Source organism: Pogona vitticeps, chromosome 3, assembly GCF_051106095.1.
Source record: "Pogona vitticeps strain Pit_001003342236 chromosome 3, PviZW2.1, whole genome shotgun sequence".
NCBI lineage: Eukaryota > Metazoa > Chordata > Lepidosauria > Squamata > Agamidae > Pogona > Pogona vitticeps.
Window position 1 is genome coordinate 34380288 of NC_135785.1, and position 19148 is coordinate 34399435.

The 19148-nt window shown below is 37.8% G+C and overlaps 1 protein-coding gene across 8 annotated transcripts in view; it reads left to right on the forward strand.

The window, feature by feature from the left end:
• The window catches only part of MFF (mitochondrial fission factor), a 36866-nt gene that overhangs the window by 641 nt on the left and 17077 nt on the right, over nt 1-19148 (forward strand). For 4 of the 8 annotated variants that reach the window (XM_020792652.3, XM_020792655.3, XM_020792656.3 and 1 more), the window contains exons 2-5: nt 2368-2524; nt 7586-7806; nt 11812-11984; nt 12901-12989. In XM_020792652.3, coding sequence (XP_020648311.1) covers nt 2487-2524; nt 7586-7806; nt 11812-11984; nt 12901-12989 — 521 coding nt within the window. In that variant the 5' untranslated portion in view covers nt 2368-2486. The remainder of the gene's footprint in view (nt 1-2367; nt 2525-7585; nt 7807-11811; nt 11985-12900; nt 12990-19148) is intronic. The other 4 variants (XM_020792654.3, XM_078389201.1, XM_078389202.1 and 1 more) reach the window with 1 other exon arrangement.

A 19148-nucleotide genomic window follows, 5' to 3' on the forward strand; every position in this document is an offset into this window, starting at 1 on the left:
GGTGGGGGAATCCATCGTTGTGCTGTGCATTTATCGGAACCAACCAAATTGCCACACCAATGTGTAGTGGTCCTTTGTTTCTGTAACGTTACTTTGTACGTTTCTCTTGTAGTTCACTACACTCTGTAGTTCAGTGCCTCCCACCCCCTTCTGCTCTATTCGCAGGTAGTGCACCCCTTACCTTTGGCAAATATAGCCAACAGTTGGCAGTACAGCAAAAGAGGCCTATTGCTATCAGGGGCTGCAAGTGGTTAGCCACAGTGAAAAGCAGTTTTTAAAGAAATAGCCATGATAGGTTCAACGTCTGTGACAGAAACAAAACAAACAAACAAAAATTAAAAACGGAATTATTGCAGTGCCTGAAAGACTGACAGAACATTTCTGTCTTGTAAGGACAGGAAGGTTGTGTTCTTATAGCAGCCTTATTATTTGTTACACATCTTATTGCCATCATCAATATCTTTACCTATTCATACAGTCCTATCGAAATAATTCTTAGTTGATATTGAGTTAGAATCATGAATATCTTGACTTGCTGGATTAGGTACTCCTCTGTAGAAATGTGTGGATAACAACATTTGGTAGTACTTCTGCCCGAGAAGCTGAATTCTGCATATATAACAGAGATGATGCAAGCAAACAATCCAAATTGTATAGCCTTCTGTAGCACATAATAGTGCAGAAGTTACTTTAATGGTATGTCCAAACCCAGATTCCTACCTATTAATCCTACAGTCAGACTGTAAGTACTCTCAATTATGCTCAGACCATAAATGCTCTATGCTCAAATCACAAGTATTCTCACATCACAGATGCTCTCAGCCATGTGATTCCATTGCCATAGAGTTGTTTCTTCTGATTGGTGTCTTCCATTTTTGATGCCAGGTTATCCCTCATTGATACAGTTTTGCTTCTTTCATCAGGATAATATTGCAGTATTGTACTTACTTTGTTTTGCCAACTTTTCTTAACTTATTGTAACTCAGACTACCTACTTGATGCCTTACTTGATGAGGAGCATGCAAACAGTTTAGTCATCATAATGGAGTTGCATTTGTATAAATGCGCAAAGCAGAATTCTGGAGAATCTTTACTGTTAGTGAGTAACATGGCCACACATTGCTGGAATGCTGCCACATGGTCCCTCCCAGTAGCAGAAATGTATAAACAGATCATGAGGTTGCTATATTTGAACTAGAACAACCGGGTTGTCTGTCCCAAATAAACAGAGAATAAATCAAGAGCCAATTTTGTTTTGAAGTTTAAGCAACAAAAATCAGAAATCTTGCTTTGGATATAATGTCCCCCTCCCCCCGGTGAATTCCTAGTTTGTTTGGTTGCTATTGCTAGTGGTAGGAGTCAAATGGGAACAGTTCATCATGGCTGTCAGGAAATTATAAACCAAAACTATCTAATGTACAATTAAGTGCTATGATGTTTCCTAGTCTCACAAAGGTGCACTTGTCAGTGCACATGGGACCATCTAGCACACTGGTTCTTAACCTTGGGTTACTCAGGAGTTTTGGACTGAAACTCCCAGAAGCCTTCACCACCAGCTGTCCTGACTGGGGTTTCTGGGAGTTGCAGTTCAAAATCATCCGAGTAACAAAGGTTAAGAACCACTGATCTAGCACTCCAGATTATTTAGCCTTCCTTTAGCTACCACAGTTACTGTCAAAGTCAAAGCATAAATGCCGTAAGCTACAAGGTACTTTTGGCACATTCTGTTCTGTTTCCAGGACTATCAACATGGGGCTGTTCTCCTTAAATATGTCTGGGGATGTTAATGCCTTAACTGCTCTTGTTTCTATGTAAAAATAATGACTTTGGTGTAACTAATCACCTACTATGTTGCAATAAATACAATTTGGCTATTTCGTATTCTATTGTTTCAGCTATCGCCACACACACTGTTGGGTGATTTATAGTACATGACAGATTTAAGTGGTTACAATTTTATTCTTGGATTCACTGCTGGGTGTCCTAAGATTAAAGGAAGTGTTTGTGGTCAGATACTTTTTCATTTGTTGCTATATTTTTAAAAGGCAGAAACAGAGTATTTTTGTTGAGGACAGTTAAGTTTAAAATGTTCTGCAGATGTAGCAGCCGTCTTTGGCTCCATGTTTTGATTCTTCAGGAGCAGCACAAGAGTATATAAAAGTTCTATTCTTGCAAAGACCAGAATTGCAAACTTCAAAAGGAATCACATTTGTGAATCTCCAGACATTTGGAAGCTGTTTAGCCCTTTCTTATCAAGTTAACATTACAGAATAGATGGATATAGATTTTTAAGTGCCATGGGTATTGAATATTTCAGTAAGTAATATGACTAATGGTGCTACCTGTTCTTTTTTTTTTCCTTTACAGTTTGGAAAGTGGCTGTCATGCTGTCTTACACACAAAATTTCTGCTGTCTAGGGAGAGTGTTATGTAAAATAAACAGCCCTGCAGTGTACTAGTAATTAAAATCACAAGCAAACACCAAAATGAGCAGGCGAACAAGCAGCGACATTCCATTAGGAAGGTTAGTGGAAGTTGTAGGTTAAAGTTAAGCTCACGAGTAGAGGATAGATTCTTATAGGTATTTTTGTCATGGTTTTTTGCAGTATTGTTTTTATGTGCCATCAAGTTATCTCTGATTTATGGAGTCCCTGTGAATGTGAGGTCTCCAAATACCCTGTCCTCCAAACCCTGCTCAGCTCTTGCAAACTCAAGTCTGTGACTTCCTTTAGGGAGTCAATCCATATCATGTTTGATCTTCTTCTTTTCCTGCTGCCTTCCACCTTTCCTAGCATTAGTGTCTTTTCCAGAGAATCTTGCCTTCTCATGATGTGCCCAAAGTAGGATAGCCTCAGTTTCAACATGTTTGCCTCCAGAGATAGTTCAGGACTTCATTTGCTTTAGGGGACCCACTTGTTTGTCTTTCTGTCAGTCCAAGGTATTCACAAAACTCCCCCACTGCATCTGTACCATTAAAACGAATCAGTTTTTTTCCTGTTAACTTTCTTTAATGCCCAACTTTTACACTCTTGCATAGTAATTGGGAATGCAATAGTACTGATGATCTTGTTCTTGATTTCCAATGACACATCTTTACACTTGATTATATTTTCTGGTTCCTTCATTGCCACCCTTTGTAGTCTCAGTCTTCTTTTTAATTCTTGGCTACAGTCTCCATTTCAATTGATGACTGCACCAAGTACAGTATTAACACGTTATTTCCTGGCCTGATGTGTTTCTATACTTTTATTCCTAATTTGAATGTTTGCTAATTTTAAAATGATTGCTCATTCATCTGTTTCTTATTTATTTACACTTCTTCCCCCTCTATATTCCATTATGGGACTTAAAGAATTATACACAAGATTCCCAGGTCATTGTCATTTGTATGTTAGGCATGCCTAGATTCACTTAGCTTCATGTGCTTTCATGTGTGTTGAACCTATGATTGAAAGGGACTCTGTAAAACTCCATAGTAGTAGACAACAACAGGAGATTTTCTAAAAACAAGGTCCTGACAGGTTAGAATTTTCCCATCTGTATATTGCCTAAAAGAACCAAAATATTTTGGCCAAAATCCTCTTAGTCCTACCTGCCAGTTTAACTCGGTTGGTTTAAATCTCAGCAACAAATTACCACATTAAGAAGTCAACATAGACATTTGTTGTTGAGTATTTATTTATTTGTTTGTTTGTTTGATTGATTTATATCCCGCCCATCTGGTATATTCTACCACTCTGGGCGGCTGAATCACAGCTGAGATTTACACTAACTACATTATGCTGGCATAAAAACATGATGGAATTCTAGTCACTGGCTTTAAAAAAACCAAATTTCTATTAGTTAAGAACATATTTTTACAAACCAGCTCTCAGCACTCCTTTTTAGTCAGATTAGTGTACTTTACTTCCTGGGTTCCTGATATGATGGCAGATATTTTGATATATTAAAATATTTTTCTGGACAGGTATTTATAATCTTTAAATACATTGAATACAGTACCATGTGTTCAAAGCAGTTTTACAGTAACAAAGTAATCTAATAATAAAAGAGAATAGGTATATGTCTGTCTCTGTCACAGCTTCAGGGATGTGAACTCTGGATATTTGCAACTTTGCAGGGGTAATATGAGAACCCAAGAGGCATGCACACCTGGATATTTTGTTTTTAAATTTATTAATTTTATTTGATTTATTTATGTAGCCTGCAGTGCTGTCTTCAGTCACTAGACAGCAGACTTCTTCAGTCTTCCTTAGATAGCAGAAGGAACACACCAGTCAGTCTTCAGATACTGATTTTTCCGGAGGGTCTCCAGGGAGCCTCATATCTGGTTTGTTTCTTTCCTCAGAATCTCCAAACTTTTCAGTCAGCTAAAAGATAAGAGGAAAATAAGATCAGTAGATGTCAAAAGGAGAAGGGAGCAATGGGAATGGCCAAAAAAGTAGCAGGTTGAAGAGAGAGATAGAGAAGGGTCAACAAGAAAGAAAAGAGGGACTTTGATTTCCAGTTTACTGGTAGACCAAAGTGATAACATTTGTTTGAAATACTATAGGACTGCTGTATCCATGGGAGATTAGTTGTAAAGCCCCATGGATGCTGGAAATTGTGGGTAATAGCAAACTTTATATATTGCATCATCTCTGGTTCCCTCTAGTGGCCAGTTCTTGTAATTAGATCATGAAAACACATACAGTATTTCTGGATTTTTTTTTTCATTTAATCTTTTTAATATTTTCAGAGTGTGGATAAGGGAAACCGTCAATACTGATCCCACAGACATGGAGATCCTACTGTATTGAATAAATTGGGAAAGACAGAAGGCCTTGAGCACCAAGGGAGGTGTCTGCTGACACCTTGGTTCCTGTTGATGCCTCATTGAAGATGCCTAAAGATTTCTAGGAGGAAAAATTACCACAGCTTTTAGAATTAACTGTAGAAATAAGTAGGATGTGAAAATAATATTGAAGAACATATACATTTAAATCTGATAAATATTGTTTTCCTTCAGTGCCCAGTACTAAACAGCAGAGCAATTTCAAGACATCCTTCGGCAGTACAACTTCCAGCCTTCTTGGTTTCAGCGTAGCTTCTTTACAACTCAGCACTTGAGGACTACTGTACCATTCTGATCTGGCTGCTTCTGTTCTCCCCAACAAGATCACTACAACTTTTTCTGCTTGCTAGCTTCACTTACGTATATTTTTATAATCCCCACTCTAAATATAACAAGTTTTTTGTTGTTAAATTTCCATTTTGCAAGATTCCTAGGTTTCTTTTGTTTTTATTGTTTAGTCATTAAGTCGTGTCCGACTCTTTGTGACCCCATGGACCAGAGCATGCCAGGCCCTCCTGTATTCCACTGCCTCCCGGAGTCGGGTCAAATTCATGTTGGTAGTTTCAATGACACTGTCCATCCACCTCATCCTCTGCTGTCCCCTTTTCTCTTCACATTTTCCCAACATCAGGGTCTTTTCCAGAGAGTCTTTTCACCCTCATTAAGAGGTTCTTTAATTCCTCCTCACTTTCTGCCATCAAAGTGGTATCATCTGGATATCTGAGATGTTGATATTTCTTCCGGCAATCTTAATTCCGGTTTGGGATTCCTCCAGTGCAGCCTTTCTCCTGTCATACTCCTTTCCCAATTTTGAACCAATCAGTGGTGCCATATCCAGTTCTAACTGTTGCTTCCTGTCCCACATATAGATTTCTCAAGAGATAGATAAGGTGGCCAGGCACTCCCGTTTTGTTAAGGACTTGCCATAGTTTGCTGTGATCCACACAGTCAAGGGCTTTTGCGTAGTCAGTGAAGCAGAAGTAGATGTTTTTCTGGAATTCTCTGGCTTTTTCCATAATCCAGCGCATGTTAGCAATTTGGTCTGGAGTTCCTCTGACCCTTCAAAATCCAGCTCGTACTTCTGGGAATTCTCAGTCCACATACTGCTGAAGCCTACCTTTTAGGATTTTGAGCATAACCTTGCTAGCGTGTGAAATGAGTGCAATTGTACAGTAGTTGGAGCATTCTTTGGCACTGTCCTTCTTTGGGATTGGGATGTAGACTGATCTTTTCCAATCCTCTGACCACTGCTGAGTTTTCCAAACTTCCTGGCATATTGAGTGTAGCACCTTAAAAGCATCATCTTTTAAGATTTTAAATAGTTCAACTGGAATGCCATCACCTCCACTGGCCTTGTTGTTAGTCATGCTTTCTAAGGCCCACTTGACTTCACTCTTCAGGATGTCTGGCTCAAGAACAGCAACCACATTATCTGGGTTGTCCGGGACATCCACATCTTTCTGGTATAGTTCCTCCATGTATTCTTGCCACTTCGTCTTGATATCTTCTGCTTCTGTGAGGTCCCTTACCATTTTTGTCCTTTATCACGTCCATCTTTGCACAAAAGGTTCCTTTAATATCTCCAATTTTCTTGAACAGATCTCTGGTTTTTCCCTTTCAATTATTTTCCTCTATTCCTTTGCACTTCGTTTAAGAAGGCCCTCTTGTCTCTCCTTGCTATTCTTTGGAAGTGTGCATTCAGTTTTCTGTAACGTTCCCTATCTCCCTTGCATTTTGTTTCCCTTCTCTTCTCTGATATTTGTAAGGCCTCGTTAGACATCCACTTTGCTATCTTGCATTTCCTTTTCCTTGTAATGGATTTTGTTGCTGCCTCCTGTACAATGTCACGAGCATCTATCCATAGTTCTTCAGGCACTCTGTCCACCAACTCTATTTCCTTCAATCTGTTCTTCACTTGCACTGTGTATTCATAAGGAATTTGGTTTAGATTATACTTGACTAGCTCAGTGGTTTTCCCTCCTTTCTTCAGTTTAAGCTTGAGTTTTGCTATAAGAAGCTGATGATCAGAGCCTCAGTCAGCTGCAGCTCTTGTTTTTGCTGATTGTATAGGTTTCTTTACCCAATGTAATATTTCTTTTTCCTGTGCTGGCCTTTTGAACCTCCTGATGAACTGCCTCTAAAGAAGAAGCAATTGTTGTAGAAGAAAAAACTACAGAATGGCTGAACAATTTCTTTCCTTTAGTACAGTGGTTCCCAACCTTGGGTGACCCAGGTGTTCTTGGACTGTGATTCCTACCTTCACCACTAGCTGTGCTGGCCAGGGTTTCTAGGAGTTGCGGTACTCGTACAAGAACAGCTGGGTTACAGAAGTTTGGGAACTACTGTACTGATTTGGAAGGTGAGGATGCGAGATTACGCCAGAACTCCACCACTGTAGTTTTGTTTTCAACAATATCCTCTCTTCTTTCTGTCTCAAATATAATTATCCATAGTTTGTGTACAGAGCCATCATATGTTTGCTGGCTCATAGTGCTGGGCTTCTAAAGAGAAATGCTGTGAGAATTTAGCAGTGTAGCACTCTAATTAATTTCAACTTTGAAGATGAGGGTCTTCAGGGTGTACATGATGGCCACACTGCAGCTGAGAGCTTGACATGGGGAAAATGTCTTTAAAGGCAGGAATTCATTCTCTACAAAACCAGTGGAGAAATTTTAATTTATTATACCTAGAAATCCATATTGGGTTAGTTCTTACAGCTGAAGTAAAATATATTGTTTTATCTCATACCAGGATGAGTACAGCAACATTCCCATCTCCAGCTGCCGAAATAGCTGAAATGAATCGAATTCAGTATGAAATGGAATATACAGAAGGGATCAGCCAGAGAATGAGAGTTCCAGAAAAACTCAAGGTTGCTCCCCCAAATGCTGACCTTGAGCAGGGTGCCCCTGAAGGAGGGCTTCCAAATGCAAGTGTAACAATGCAAGTGCCAGAACGTATTGTTGTAGCAGGTATGTTTATTTTTGTGGGAAAGGAAGTGGTAAAATATGTGGTGAAACTCTATGTGTATGTGTTGTTGTAACAAAAATACAATTTAAAAATGGTATCTGCATTCAGTCATTAAATTAGTTTCTGGGTTCCCTCTGGCTGTTTACACACCTAAAGTGAATTTTACTTTAGGGTTGTTCTGAGGGTAAAGCAGAGAGAAGAAGGCGATGTGAAATGTTATGAGTTCTTTGAAGGAATCGGTGGAGAAATATGTACTTAACAGTAACAGTAATAATAAAGTAAATTTAAAAAACAATCAATCCAGAATCAATGGATTTACAGTATAAATTACATCCAAATAGTTTGAGATAAATCTGGAAGAAGCAATCAGATGTTATCTGTCTCTTTATGCTATGTTTATGCTATGTTTCAGTGTCTGAAAAAACATCATTCATTATTATGTTCTTCTTTGTTACATAAAAATTCCTGCAGTACTGAATGAATGCGCATGCAATGTTTGCTTGATATGTTTTTTCAAAGTTCTAGTGACTTAATTCAACAGGGAGATAGCTCACCGCATATAAGATGCCTGTCTGCATATATAGTTGTATAATCATCATCTACAAAAGCATAAGAAGATATTTCATATGCTTTTATAGTATGGTGAGTCTTAGACTCACTGGAACTCAGATCCTCCACAGGGACGGAGGCGGTTTAAAATGGTCTGCCCCAGGAGGCTGATGGATCTGAATGGTTTCCTAATGGCTCTTGGAGAATTATGTCACCTTGTCTGGTAAGTCTGTGAAAGTCCTGGTTGACATCTGGAATGAGGAAATATCTTGTGCTGTAGACATCATCACTCTTTAACATCCCTTTGCATGAAGCCCTCTCCCCATTTAACAGGGAGTTGGTGGTGATGAAATAAGTGGGACAGAGACTAGAGTGACAGTGGTTCAAAACTTGGAGTAAATCCAACCAAATATTAGCTAGAGCCCATTTAAAAGCTATTATGTGGCAGTGGCTGTAGTGAAGAAATGCTTCTTCTCTGCTGCTGTTACGTCTGCACAGACCCATCCAATGAGGCAGTGTCTAGTGGTCAAAGGCCTGTTACATGCTCAGCCACCAGAGCAAGATGGTGACTACTCATCAGCCTGTTGTGATGAATTTGCACAGCATTTTGCAGGTACTTGGATATATTTTGACTTTGAAGCTGTAGTTGATACAGGTCCTGTGGATGTACTGTTCGCCCGTGCTTGTCCTGTTTTATTGGATACATTTCAGTCTCCTCTCACAGCCTGAGGATGTGGACAAGATCCTTGGAGAGGGGGAAACAATCACATGTATGTTGGATCCTTGCTGTTCCTGGGTTATAAAAGCAGCAAGAGGGTGACTGGCTGAGTGGATAAGAAGAGTGCTAAAAGCATCACTGCAGCAAGGCAGGTTGCCAGAATATTTCAAAGAGGCCTTTGTAAAACCTCTCCTGAAAAAACCCTCCTTGAACCCACTATATTAGAAAGATATGGATCAATTTCCAATATAATTTTTGGACAAGGTCCTTGAGTGTATGGTGGCTTCTCAACTTCAAGAGTTCCTGGATGAAACAGATTGCCTAGATCCAGTTCAATAAGTCTTCAGGCCCAATTACAGAACAGAAATAGCTTTGATCCACTATTCCAAGAACTGAACAAAGTGAAAGTAAACGTGTTGGTCGTATCCTCTTAGCAGCTTTTAATACCATTGATCATGGTCTAGATAATCTCTCAGGTATGGGGCATACTACAGTGGTGCCCCACATAGCGATGATAATCCGTGCAGCAAAAATCGCTGCAAAGCGATTTCGTCGCTATGCGATATTAAAAAGCCCATAGGAATGCATTAAAACCCGTTTAATGCGTTCCTATGGGCAAAAAACTCACCTTTAAGTGAAAATCCTCCATATGGCGGCCATTTTCGCTGGCCGGTAAGTATAGAATCTGGGCAAAAACATAGCGGGCGGCCATTTTTTTTACCCGGTGGCCATTTTGGAACCGCCGATCAGCTGTTGGGAAATCATCACTATGTGATAATCAGTAAGCGAAACAGCATACTGATCATCACAAAGCGATTTTTTACCATTAAAAACATCGCAATGCGATCGCAAAAACGATCGCAAAAAGTTCGTCGCTATGCGGATTCGTCGTTAAACGGGCCGACCATTAAGCGAGGCACCACTGTATGTCTATGTTTAAAATATAGTATATCTAAAACATAGTATGTTTTTGTTGTTGTTTAGTCAAGTCATCTCTGACTCTTAGTGACCCCAGTGGCTCTATTCCTTCCTTGAAGGTGATCTCAAAAGGTGGTGCTGGGGGGGGGGACTCCTGATTGACTTCTTGGCGTTTAGTGTGTAATATCTCCAGGGTTCTTCTTCCCCCAAGTTGTTTAACAAATGCATGAAACTGTTGGGTGGCGTTGTACAGAATTTAGAAGTTGGTTTTACAAGTATCTGAATGACACTAAACTATCTTTCCTTTATGCCTAATTCCAAGGAAATTGTTTCAGTTCTAACCTAATGTCTTTGATCAGAAATGGACTAAATGAGGGCAAATAGACTAAAACAGACAAGACAGAGTTGCTTTTAGTCTATCAATGGCAGATCAGGGAATAGGGTTTCTGCCTGTGCATGATGGGATTACACTCCTCCTGACAGGTCAGGCTCAGAACTTGAGTGTACTCCTGGAATTTTTATTGAGCCTGGATGCTCAGTCTTAACATTGTCCAGGAGTATATTTGCATAATTAAAGTTAATGTGCTGGCTGTGTCTGTTCCCAGAGATGTCTGATTTTGCTATGGTTACACATACCTAGATTACATCACATTTGATGTAATTTCTCTACATGGGGTTGCCTTTAAAGATGGTTTAGAAACTTCAGCTGGTTAAAAATTCTGCAGCTAGGCTGCTGCTTGTGGCTTGTTTCATGAAGCATGTAACTCCCCTGTTACAACAGCTTCACTGTTTGCTAACCCATTTCCAGGCCCAGTTCAAACTGCTGGTTATGACTTAAAAAACTTATACAGTTTGAGTCCAAGTTATATGAAGGGCCACATTCCCAATGTGAACCTTCCCTGCCCCTTAAGATTTTCTGGTGAAGCCCTTCACTCAGTTCTACTGCCTTCACAGATTTTGTTTGATCACAAGAGATGACCTTCCCTGTGGCTGCTCTTAAGTTGTGGAATGCATTTTATTAGTAGGCTAGGTTGGATCCCTTCCTCTTGTCCTTCAGGGCACAAGTAAAGAACATTTTAGACAGTTTTTAAAATAACCTATTGGGCAGTTTTGGTATTTTGGGCTAGATATTATTTTATGTGTATTTTAACAGCTAATAGTTTAAATACTTTGTATGTTCAGTTATTTTTTAATGTCATAATTTATTGTGCTTTTATTTGGTTTGTAGGTTTTTTTATTAACTTGTGATTTGCCTTAGGTCCCTTAGTTGGACACGGAAAAGGAAACTAATTAATTAATTATTAAAAACCCACATTGAAATTGTGTGAGCAACATGAAATTGTGTGAGCCACACAGGCTGGCTCTTCTCCCTGGAGGCACAGAGAGAAATTAATTAATTAAAAACTCACATTGAAATTGTGTGAGCAACATAAATAAGTGATGCTAAGCTGCCTCTTTATTTTAAATTGCTCATATGTATCTAAAATACCTTGCATGTTGTGGGAGGTGACAAGATATTTTACTAAAATGTGAGGGAAGGCAAGTAGAGCAGAGTGTGACTGTGTATTTATTATGAATTCTGGCCCAGCTATTAAAAAAACTAGAGAATGACTAATTGGATGAAAACGCCTAATTGGATGAAAAAAATTAAAGAGTGGAGGAGAAAAAAACATGCGTTTAAATCTTTAATGTTGATGTTTTGGGCTAAGATAGCTGAATGCCAAGCAGGAAAAACAACTCGATTGTGAAAGCATTATTGTATTTATCAGACCATGCTGAATAATTTATTGATAACATATATTTGGTTTTAAATCTGCTATAGGCAATAGTGAAGACATTCCACTTTCCAGGCCACCAGATCTAGATCTTCTCCAGTCGACTCCATTCAAGCCTCTGTCACTAAAAACACCACCACGTGTTATTTCACTCAGTGAACGCCCACTTGATTTCTTGGACCTAGAGAGAGCCCCTGCTCAGACTCCTCAAAATGAAGAGGCTAGTATTAATATTCTTCATTTCTTCAGTTTCATGATACTTTCTTTAGTCTTTTATTTCATAAAGAAATTGAAAGGAAGAGGAATATTTCCTGAAAATTTCTTGATCAGTGTACCATGAAACAATATGTATAACCATGTACTGTCAAGTCAACTCTTACTTAAATGGTGACCCTTTTTAGGGTTTTCTCAGTAGAGAGTATCATTCCCTTCTTCTGGGACTGGACTATGAAACTCATCCAAGGCCACACAGGCTGGCTCTTCTCCTTGGAGGCACAGAGAAGAATAGAACTCTGAATCTCTGGTACTGCAGCCTGATACGTAACCCATGGAACTATCTCTACTTAACATTAATACTCCTTATTGAATACCTCCAGTGTAGAAATTCATCAGCATCGTGGGTCAGGTGGAAACAACACATGGGGAACAGATGACATGTTTCCTATCACTGTCCTAGGACTCTTGTACTAGTTATTTCAGCGCCATGTTATCTTTTTTTAAAGCTTCCCAGGACCTTTAAACACAATTATAATACTTTTGGGATGTTTCTAATTCACCTTTTGAGGTCGTGCTTTGCATCTTCACATTTTTAGATAGTGTTATGATCCATATAATTTGTACGTTGTATAAATTATATTCAATTTTTGATTTAGCTCTTTTAAAGAAATCTTATTTTCAAAAGCCTTTCCAGATAGTTTCTGTCAAGAAAATTACTAATTTTAGAATTTAGAGGAAAAATAGGAACCCATTTTCCAATAACAAAATATCGCCATTCAGGAAGAAGTCTTTTTTCATGCTCTATGTTGCTCTTAAATGAGAATAATCTATTAGTAGGTGTCAGATACGTGTGGTTGCTGTTGCCATTGGGTTTAAGAAATGGCTTTCTTTGTTTTATTTCTCTTTATCTTGTTTTGCAGGTTCGTGCAGTAGGAAGGCTGAAAAGAGAACGTTCCATGAGTGAAAACGCAATGCGTCAAAATGGTCAGTTGGTCAGAAATGATTCAATGTGAGTAGTTTCTTGAAGTTTGATAAGATTTTTGAAAACATTTCCTTATGTTGCTTCTCATTTCATGTTCAGAAATTCTGATCCTCCTGATAAACTGATGTTAAAGGGTATGGTTCTTTTACTAATTTTGTTTGTGCATTCGTTTCTTCCAAATAATGAGCAATTTGTTACCAAGTGGAGAAGTCCATATCTAAAATACATTAGTAGGTCAGCTTTAAAGTTTTTTTAAAACGTAAACACACAATTAAGTTGGCTCTTATCATGATACCAAACTGGAAATTATTCAACTAACAGCAGTGTATAATGTAAAAAAAAAATGCAAATAAGGTTTCTTGAAAACCTTATAGCTGTATGTATCAAGGTATCTAACCCATTCTGTGGTATATTTTCACAGGAAACAATTATTTGTTTGGGGGAATTGACAATTTTTTATTGTCTAGTTTTGACAATAATTATTATCTTTGTTTTGTACTATGTGTACTGTGCTTTTTAATATTTCTCTCCTGTTTCTGTCAATAATTTTGTTTGTAAAATATATAGATAATTAATTTCTTGCATGTGAATGGAAGTATTTAATATTGTTATTTTATCCAAAGGAATCTTCTCTTTTAGTGTGCATGCTGAGAATGACAACTGTTACATTATCAGTTGTACAAATGGATGTCACAGTATGAGACTGTTTTTCATAATTCTAAATTCTGGTTGCACATAATTTTGGATAGCAAGGTTTTTTTTAAAATAAGTTTTCTCTAAGTAATATAAACTGTTTATTCAGATTCCGCTCACTAGACTGAAGGGGAAAAAAAGGCTTTTTCTGTTTTCCTTCTTGCTTTTAATTGTTTGCATTTGGGAGGAGGGGAACCAGGATGAAGAGAAAAAGTTTGGGGGAACAATACTTGTCTCCCCACCAAGAAAAAAACAAACCCAAACAGTGTGCTGGCAGAATAAAGGGATCAGAGAAAGAGGCCTGGCTGCTTCTAGTGCCTGTTGGAACTAACAGTTACTTCTTGTTTTGTGAGGATTCTTGACCTGTTGTCTCATGTAGCCCCATTACTTTCAAAAGGTAATTAGATCACATATGTAACCAAATTCGGATATGGGGATGCCCTTCTTTACCAGTCACAACACTTTATCGTAATGGCTTCCACAAAGTCCTGTTTAGAGCTAAAGGACCATGCGGAGGGAAAGTAGGTACGTTTAAGTTGATCATTGCCACCCAAATAACACGCAGATCAGTCATCTGATTACATCCTTTCCTACTGTGTTGTGGTATATTTTATTTAAATCATAGTGAATATTTCTAAATTTTCCACATGCACTAGTACATGCAGATTTATTGCACATTTCTTCTTTTGTTGTGTCTTTTGGTTGGCTGTGGCATTTCCTGTCAGTGGCACCTACAGGTGGGAGGGATGACAGTCAAAACACTTGAGCACCAAGCTCCTCAGAGACTGAATTGATAAGGGCGTTGCTTTATAGTACTTTTCTCATAGTATTAATTCCCAGTTGTCTGTTTTCAGTTTTCTTTCCTTTTTCCTTCCCTTCCCTTCCATTTTTCCTTCCCTTTCCCCTTTACTTTTTAATTTGTATCTTGCTTTTCCACATTTATCTATTGACCAAAGTAGCTCTAGATGTATGATATGTTAATGCTCTTTAAGTTCTGCTAATTTTGCAACGTTTTCGTAATGCTCATTCAGTTCTCCTCTTTGGAAGATATGTATACATGCCTATACTACCGTCAGTGCAGGATAGCTTCTTAATTCTACTATGTGAACTGTGACATGACATTCCAGTATGTTGGCTATAACAATGAAAAAGTTCCATGCCCAAACCTTGCTGGATCTAGAAGAGCATGCTTGATTTTTCCCAGCCACACATCCCAGTCCCTGCCCCCAATTAGAACAGTAGTATTTCATAAGTTGTCTACATTGTGCTTGTCACACTATTGTATGTAGCAGTGCCTTTCTTCATAACCAGTGAATGATCAGTAGCTTCTCAGATGCTTTCAGGGACAGATAGGCACAAGAAGAGACAGATAGGCACAAGAAGAGATGATGAATAATGATGCTTTTCTTAATGACCTTCAATTTATTGAGAAAGCTGTCTTTTTAAAATAGTCAGGCATATTGTTCTGAGACAAAAATTGTCCTGAGAATTAAAATGCCACGGTACCAGTCATCCTTCACAGCTAAAGATGACACGTAAGCTTGATCACTAATTATGCCTTTAAATGTCACTTGTGTCTTTTAATTCCTGTCTAAAAGTATTGAATATAGCGTCTAAATGTTTTGAATTTAAAGGCTGAAATGGTAGTGGATAGCATGATGGAACAGGATTCAGGAGACCTGGGTTCATATCCCCACTTTGTTATGGAAGCTTACTTAGGTGGTGGCAGTAGTAAAACTATTCCTTGAACGTGTCACATACCTTTAAGACCATAGCAGGTTCGCCATAATTTGGATGTAACTTGATGGCACACAACATTATTATGAGAACTGAAAATATATAATTCCTTCTTTATTGAATTCAAAGGAGTACATTGGTGTTCAAAAACAGAATAAATTTTATGCACCAATTCAATAAAAGTCACTGTTATTAGCAGAATCTCTCTATGGCTGGGATAGTGAGGTGTACAATATGAACATAATTGTATGTTCATCTTGTGCACCGAGGAAGTGCCTGTGTCAATACTTACGCCTACCAGATGTCCTTACGTAGATGCAAGAAGCCTATTACATTTACCTGTGTGTTTGTAAAATCCAATACATGTGTGACTTAGTTTGCATGTATTATATTTTACAGAAATGAATGCGTAAATGTAAGAGGCCTCTTTTATGAGACAACATGGTGCAATCGGAATGGAGGAAGGAGGGAAGCATAGAACAGCTAACCTTTCTTAGCCTCATGCTTTACAGAGACACTAACACTGACGTTAGGCAAGAGATTATATGTTGCTTGGACAAGCGAAAGCATTTTACAACAATGAATTGTTTTTATCTTTTAAGGTGAAAATATTTCTGTAGACCTGATAAATATACTTTCAAAATTTTTCAGGTTTTATATTACATGTTACGTTGGTGTGAATATTGTCTATTATTGCTGCTTTTTGTAAATGATTTAATCTCTAGTTATACACATTATATATAGTTCCTAATATATAGTAGGACCAAGGTATTTGTGGGGGGAACAGTTCCATGTCCCCGACTTTGTGGATGCCGGAAAGCACAGATACTGTCTAGAAACCATATACTATGTTTCCCAGAAAATAAGACAGGGACTAATATTAATTTTTGCTCCAAAAACACATTTAGGCTTATTTTGTGGGATATTTTTTTTTCATGAACAATAATCTACATTTTTTCTAATAAAGTCATGCCATCTTCTTCTGGTTGCTGCACAGTGGTGGACCACAGGGTTTCACTTAAATGGGGCTTATTTTTGGGGTAGGGCTTATATTATGAGCACCCTGAAAAATCATACTAGGGCTTATTTTCCAGTTAGGTCTTACTTTCTGGGAAATAGGGTATATCATAGTCTCTGGTTCCCTTTAGTGGCCAGTTCTGGTAATACAGCTTGGAAACACATATTTCGGCAGCGAGAGGGTTAATATTTTCAGGCAGTAGTTAAGTGAAACTGTGAGTACCAATCCCGTGGATACAGCGGTCCTACTGTACACATTTTTTGCAGCATGTGGAAGGATATGCTTTGCTTGCAGTATGATTTGCATTCAGTTGCTAACAACTTGTCTGAAACTCTCAAAGCTGCTGCCGAGAATAAAGCAGACAACATAGAAGCTAAAAATTCAATAAATGACACAGTATTAAAAAACAGTTAAACAGGTGTCGTGTTAAAAATAACTAACGAATTTAGAAACATATTTTAAAAAATAAAAAGACATACCAACTCCTTTTCCCGAACCCTCTCACAGTCTGCCAAAAAAGAAAAAGTCTGCCAAAAAAGAAAGGTCTTTTACTTGTCAGCAGAAGGATGGCAAAGAAGAGACCAGCCTGGCCTCCCATGGAAGGAAATTCTGCAGCATTGGAGCAGCAATGGAGAAGGCCTTCTTTTATGTTGTCCCTTAATGCCCCTGTGAGATTGGTGGGACTGAGAAAACAGCCTCCGCAATGTACCTAAAGCCCCAGACAGGCCTATAATATGGAGATGCATTCATTCTAACAGCTTGGAAGCAAGCAGCTATATTTGCTACCATCTGTAATTTCCATACCATTTTAAAAGACAGTCTTGTATACAGTGTATTGCAGTAATTCATGTGGGTGGTTAACAGAGTATGTAGCACTGAATATCGGGGGAAAGCTTACATCGTATTTATGAGATGAAGTCTGCAAAGTCTTAAGATGAACTATAAGAAAAACTCATTGAATCAATTGGCTTCGGTTTCATGGGCACTGTCCATGGTTCAGATTTTACCTTATGGTGCTAGGATAAAGAAATACACACAGCAGATTTGCATTTTGGAAAATATTAAAATTAAGCAGGTACTGAGACCTGTCTCACACCTTTAGTGAAATTCATAAGGTGAAGGTGATTTTAGCTGGTGCACTTGATTTGAAAAATCTACAATAGCTGCACTTCGTAGGTTTAGTTATAGTTGAAACACTGTACCCTCAAAGAACAAAATCTTGTCTTCATACAGCAGAAATTTTGAGCAGTTAGGATTCTGCTGATGAATGTTTACATTAAGTGAAGTAAAGTTGGAAGATTGAAAACAGAACTTTTGTTGAGGATACAGTTCTTTTAACAATAGATAGCGCTACATAAATTGTAAATAAACAATAAACATTCAAAATCTCTAGTATTTCTTATAATATTTATCTGCTGCTGGTAATTTATTCCAATACTTGATATCTGAAAGTCTACATTCTACCTCAGGATTAAAAAGCACTGTCATACTATCCATATTTCTTTGGCAATGAAGCCAGTGAAATACGTCTAGACTTAGTTTTTAGGTTCAGAATTGTATTCAGACATACTTTCTTCCAAGATAGACTGTAATTGCCATGTGTAACAAAATTATAAATCTTTCTAAGATATTGAATTTGTAAATCAAAGATAGTTTGTACGAAAAAGTAGCGTAGCGTGCACAATATTTGCTCAGTGCCTCCTGTAGAGATGTTTGCAATAGCTTGCACAGCATTTGATAGGAAGTTATACTAGAATGTACATTTTATCTGAGGACACTGTCTATATCAGGTGTTTCAGGCTTCAGCATATATCAGATGGCCAATGTATCAGCCTTGTTATTCTTTCTTCCAAAGATAACTCCTTTCCCCTTTTGTACTTCTTTAAGGATTTTTTTAAAATATAGACTTTTATATGAAATCTGACTTGAGCAAGGGATGAGCATTATACCAGAGTTGAAGTCTTCATCAGGTTCATTTCGAAACAGTTTGTTAAAATTAGAGTTTGCCACAGTCCCCACTCATGTTCTTGTAAGATCTGCGTTTTGATGAGGCTGTCATCATGAAAGTGCTTTTCACTGGCAACCCTGAGTATGTTGTGAATTGCTTATACTTCTTTGCAGTAAAAGCAAATTGAGTCAGAGACAGATTGTATTTTGGTTAGTTGCTTTTAATTTTAAAAGTAAAGAACAATCTCGACACATGGAAAAGAAGAAGTGTTAATCTTTAATGCAAACTACATTTTTAAGGCTGAATTTTTTTTGCTTCTCCCTTGTTTTTTATGAGATTAAGAGCTCTCTGAGAATCAACCTTTGAAGAATAATTATTTAATCAGTGTTGTACTGAAGTAAAATTCTCAGTAATATCGATGGTCCTTAATTGCATTCTAAAAGGTTTTCCAGTGCAAGAGGTTCTTTTATGATGTGTTAGATAATATTCAACCTTTTCTTTCAGGATGAGTTCTTGAAAACATATATCAGAATGTTCATGGTATGTCTAGAAGTCTACATTGATGTATTTGCTATATTATATGGGGTTTGTGTTTTTTTTCTGTAGGCCTGTATTTAATTTTCTTGACAGCTCCATATTTGCAAAAACAGGACACTGTTTTGTTTTAAATCTAAACATCTGTTTCTCAGAATGTTTTCAACATGCAATACAGTTCTTACTTTTCTTGTATATTTGAGGCTATGACAGTTTGTGTTGCATGATTCTAGCATATAATGAGTTATATCCAGAG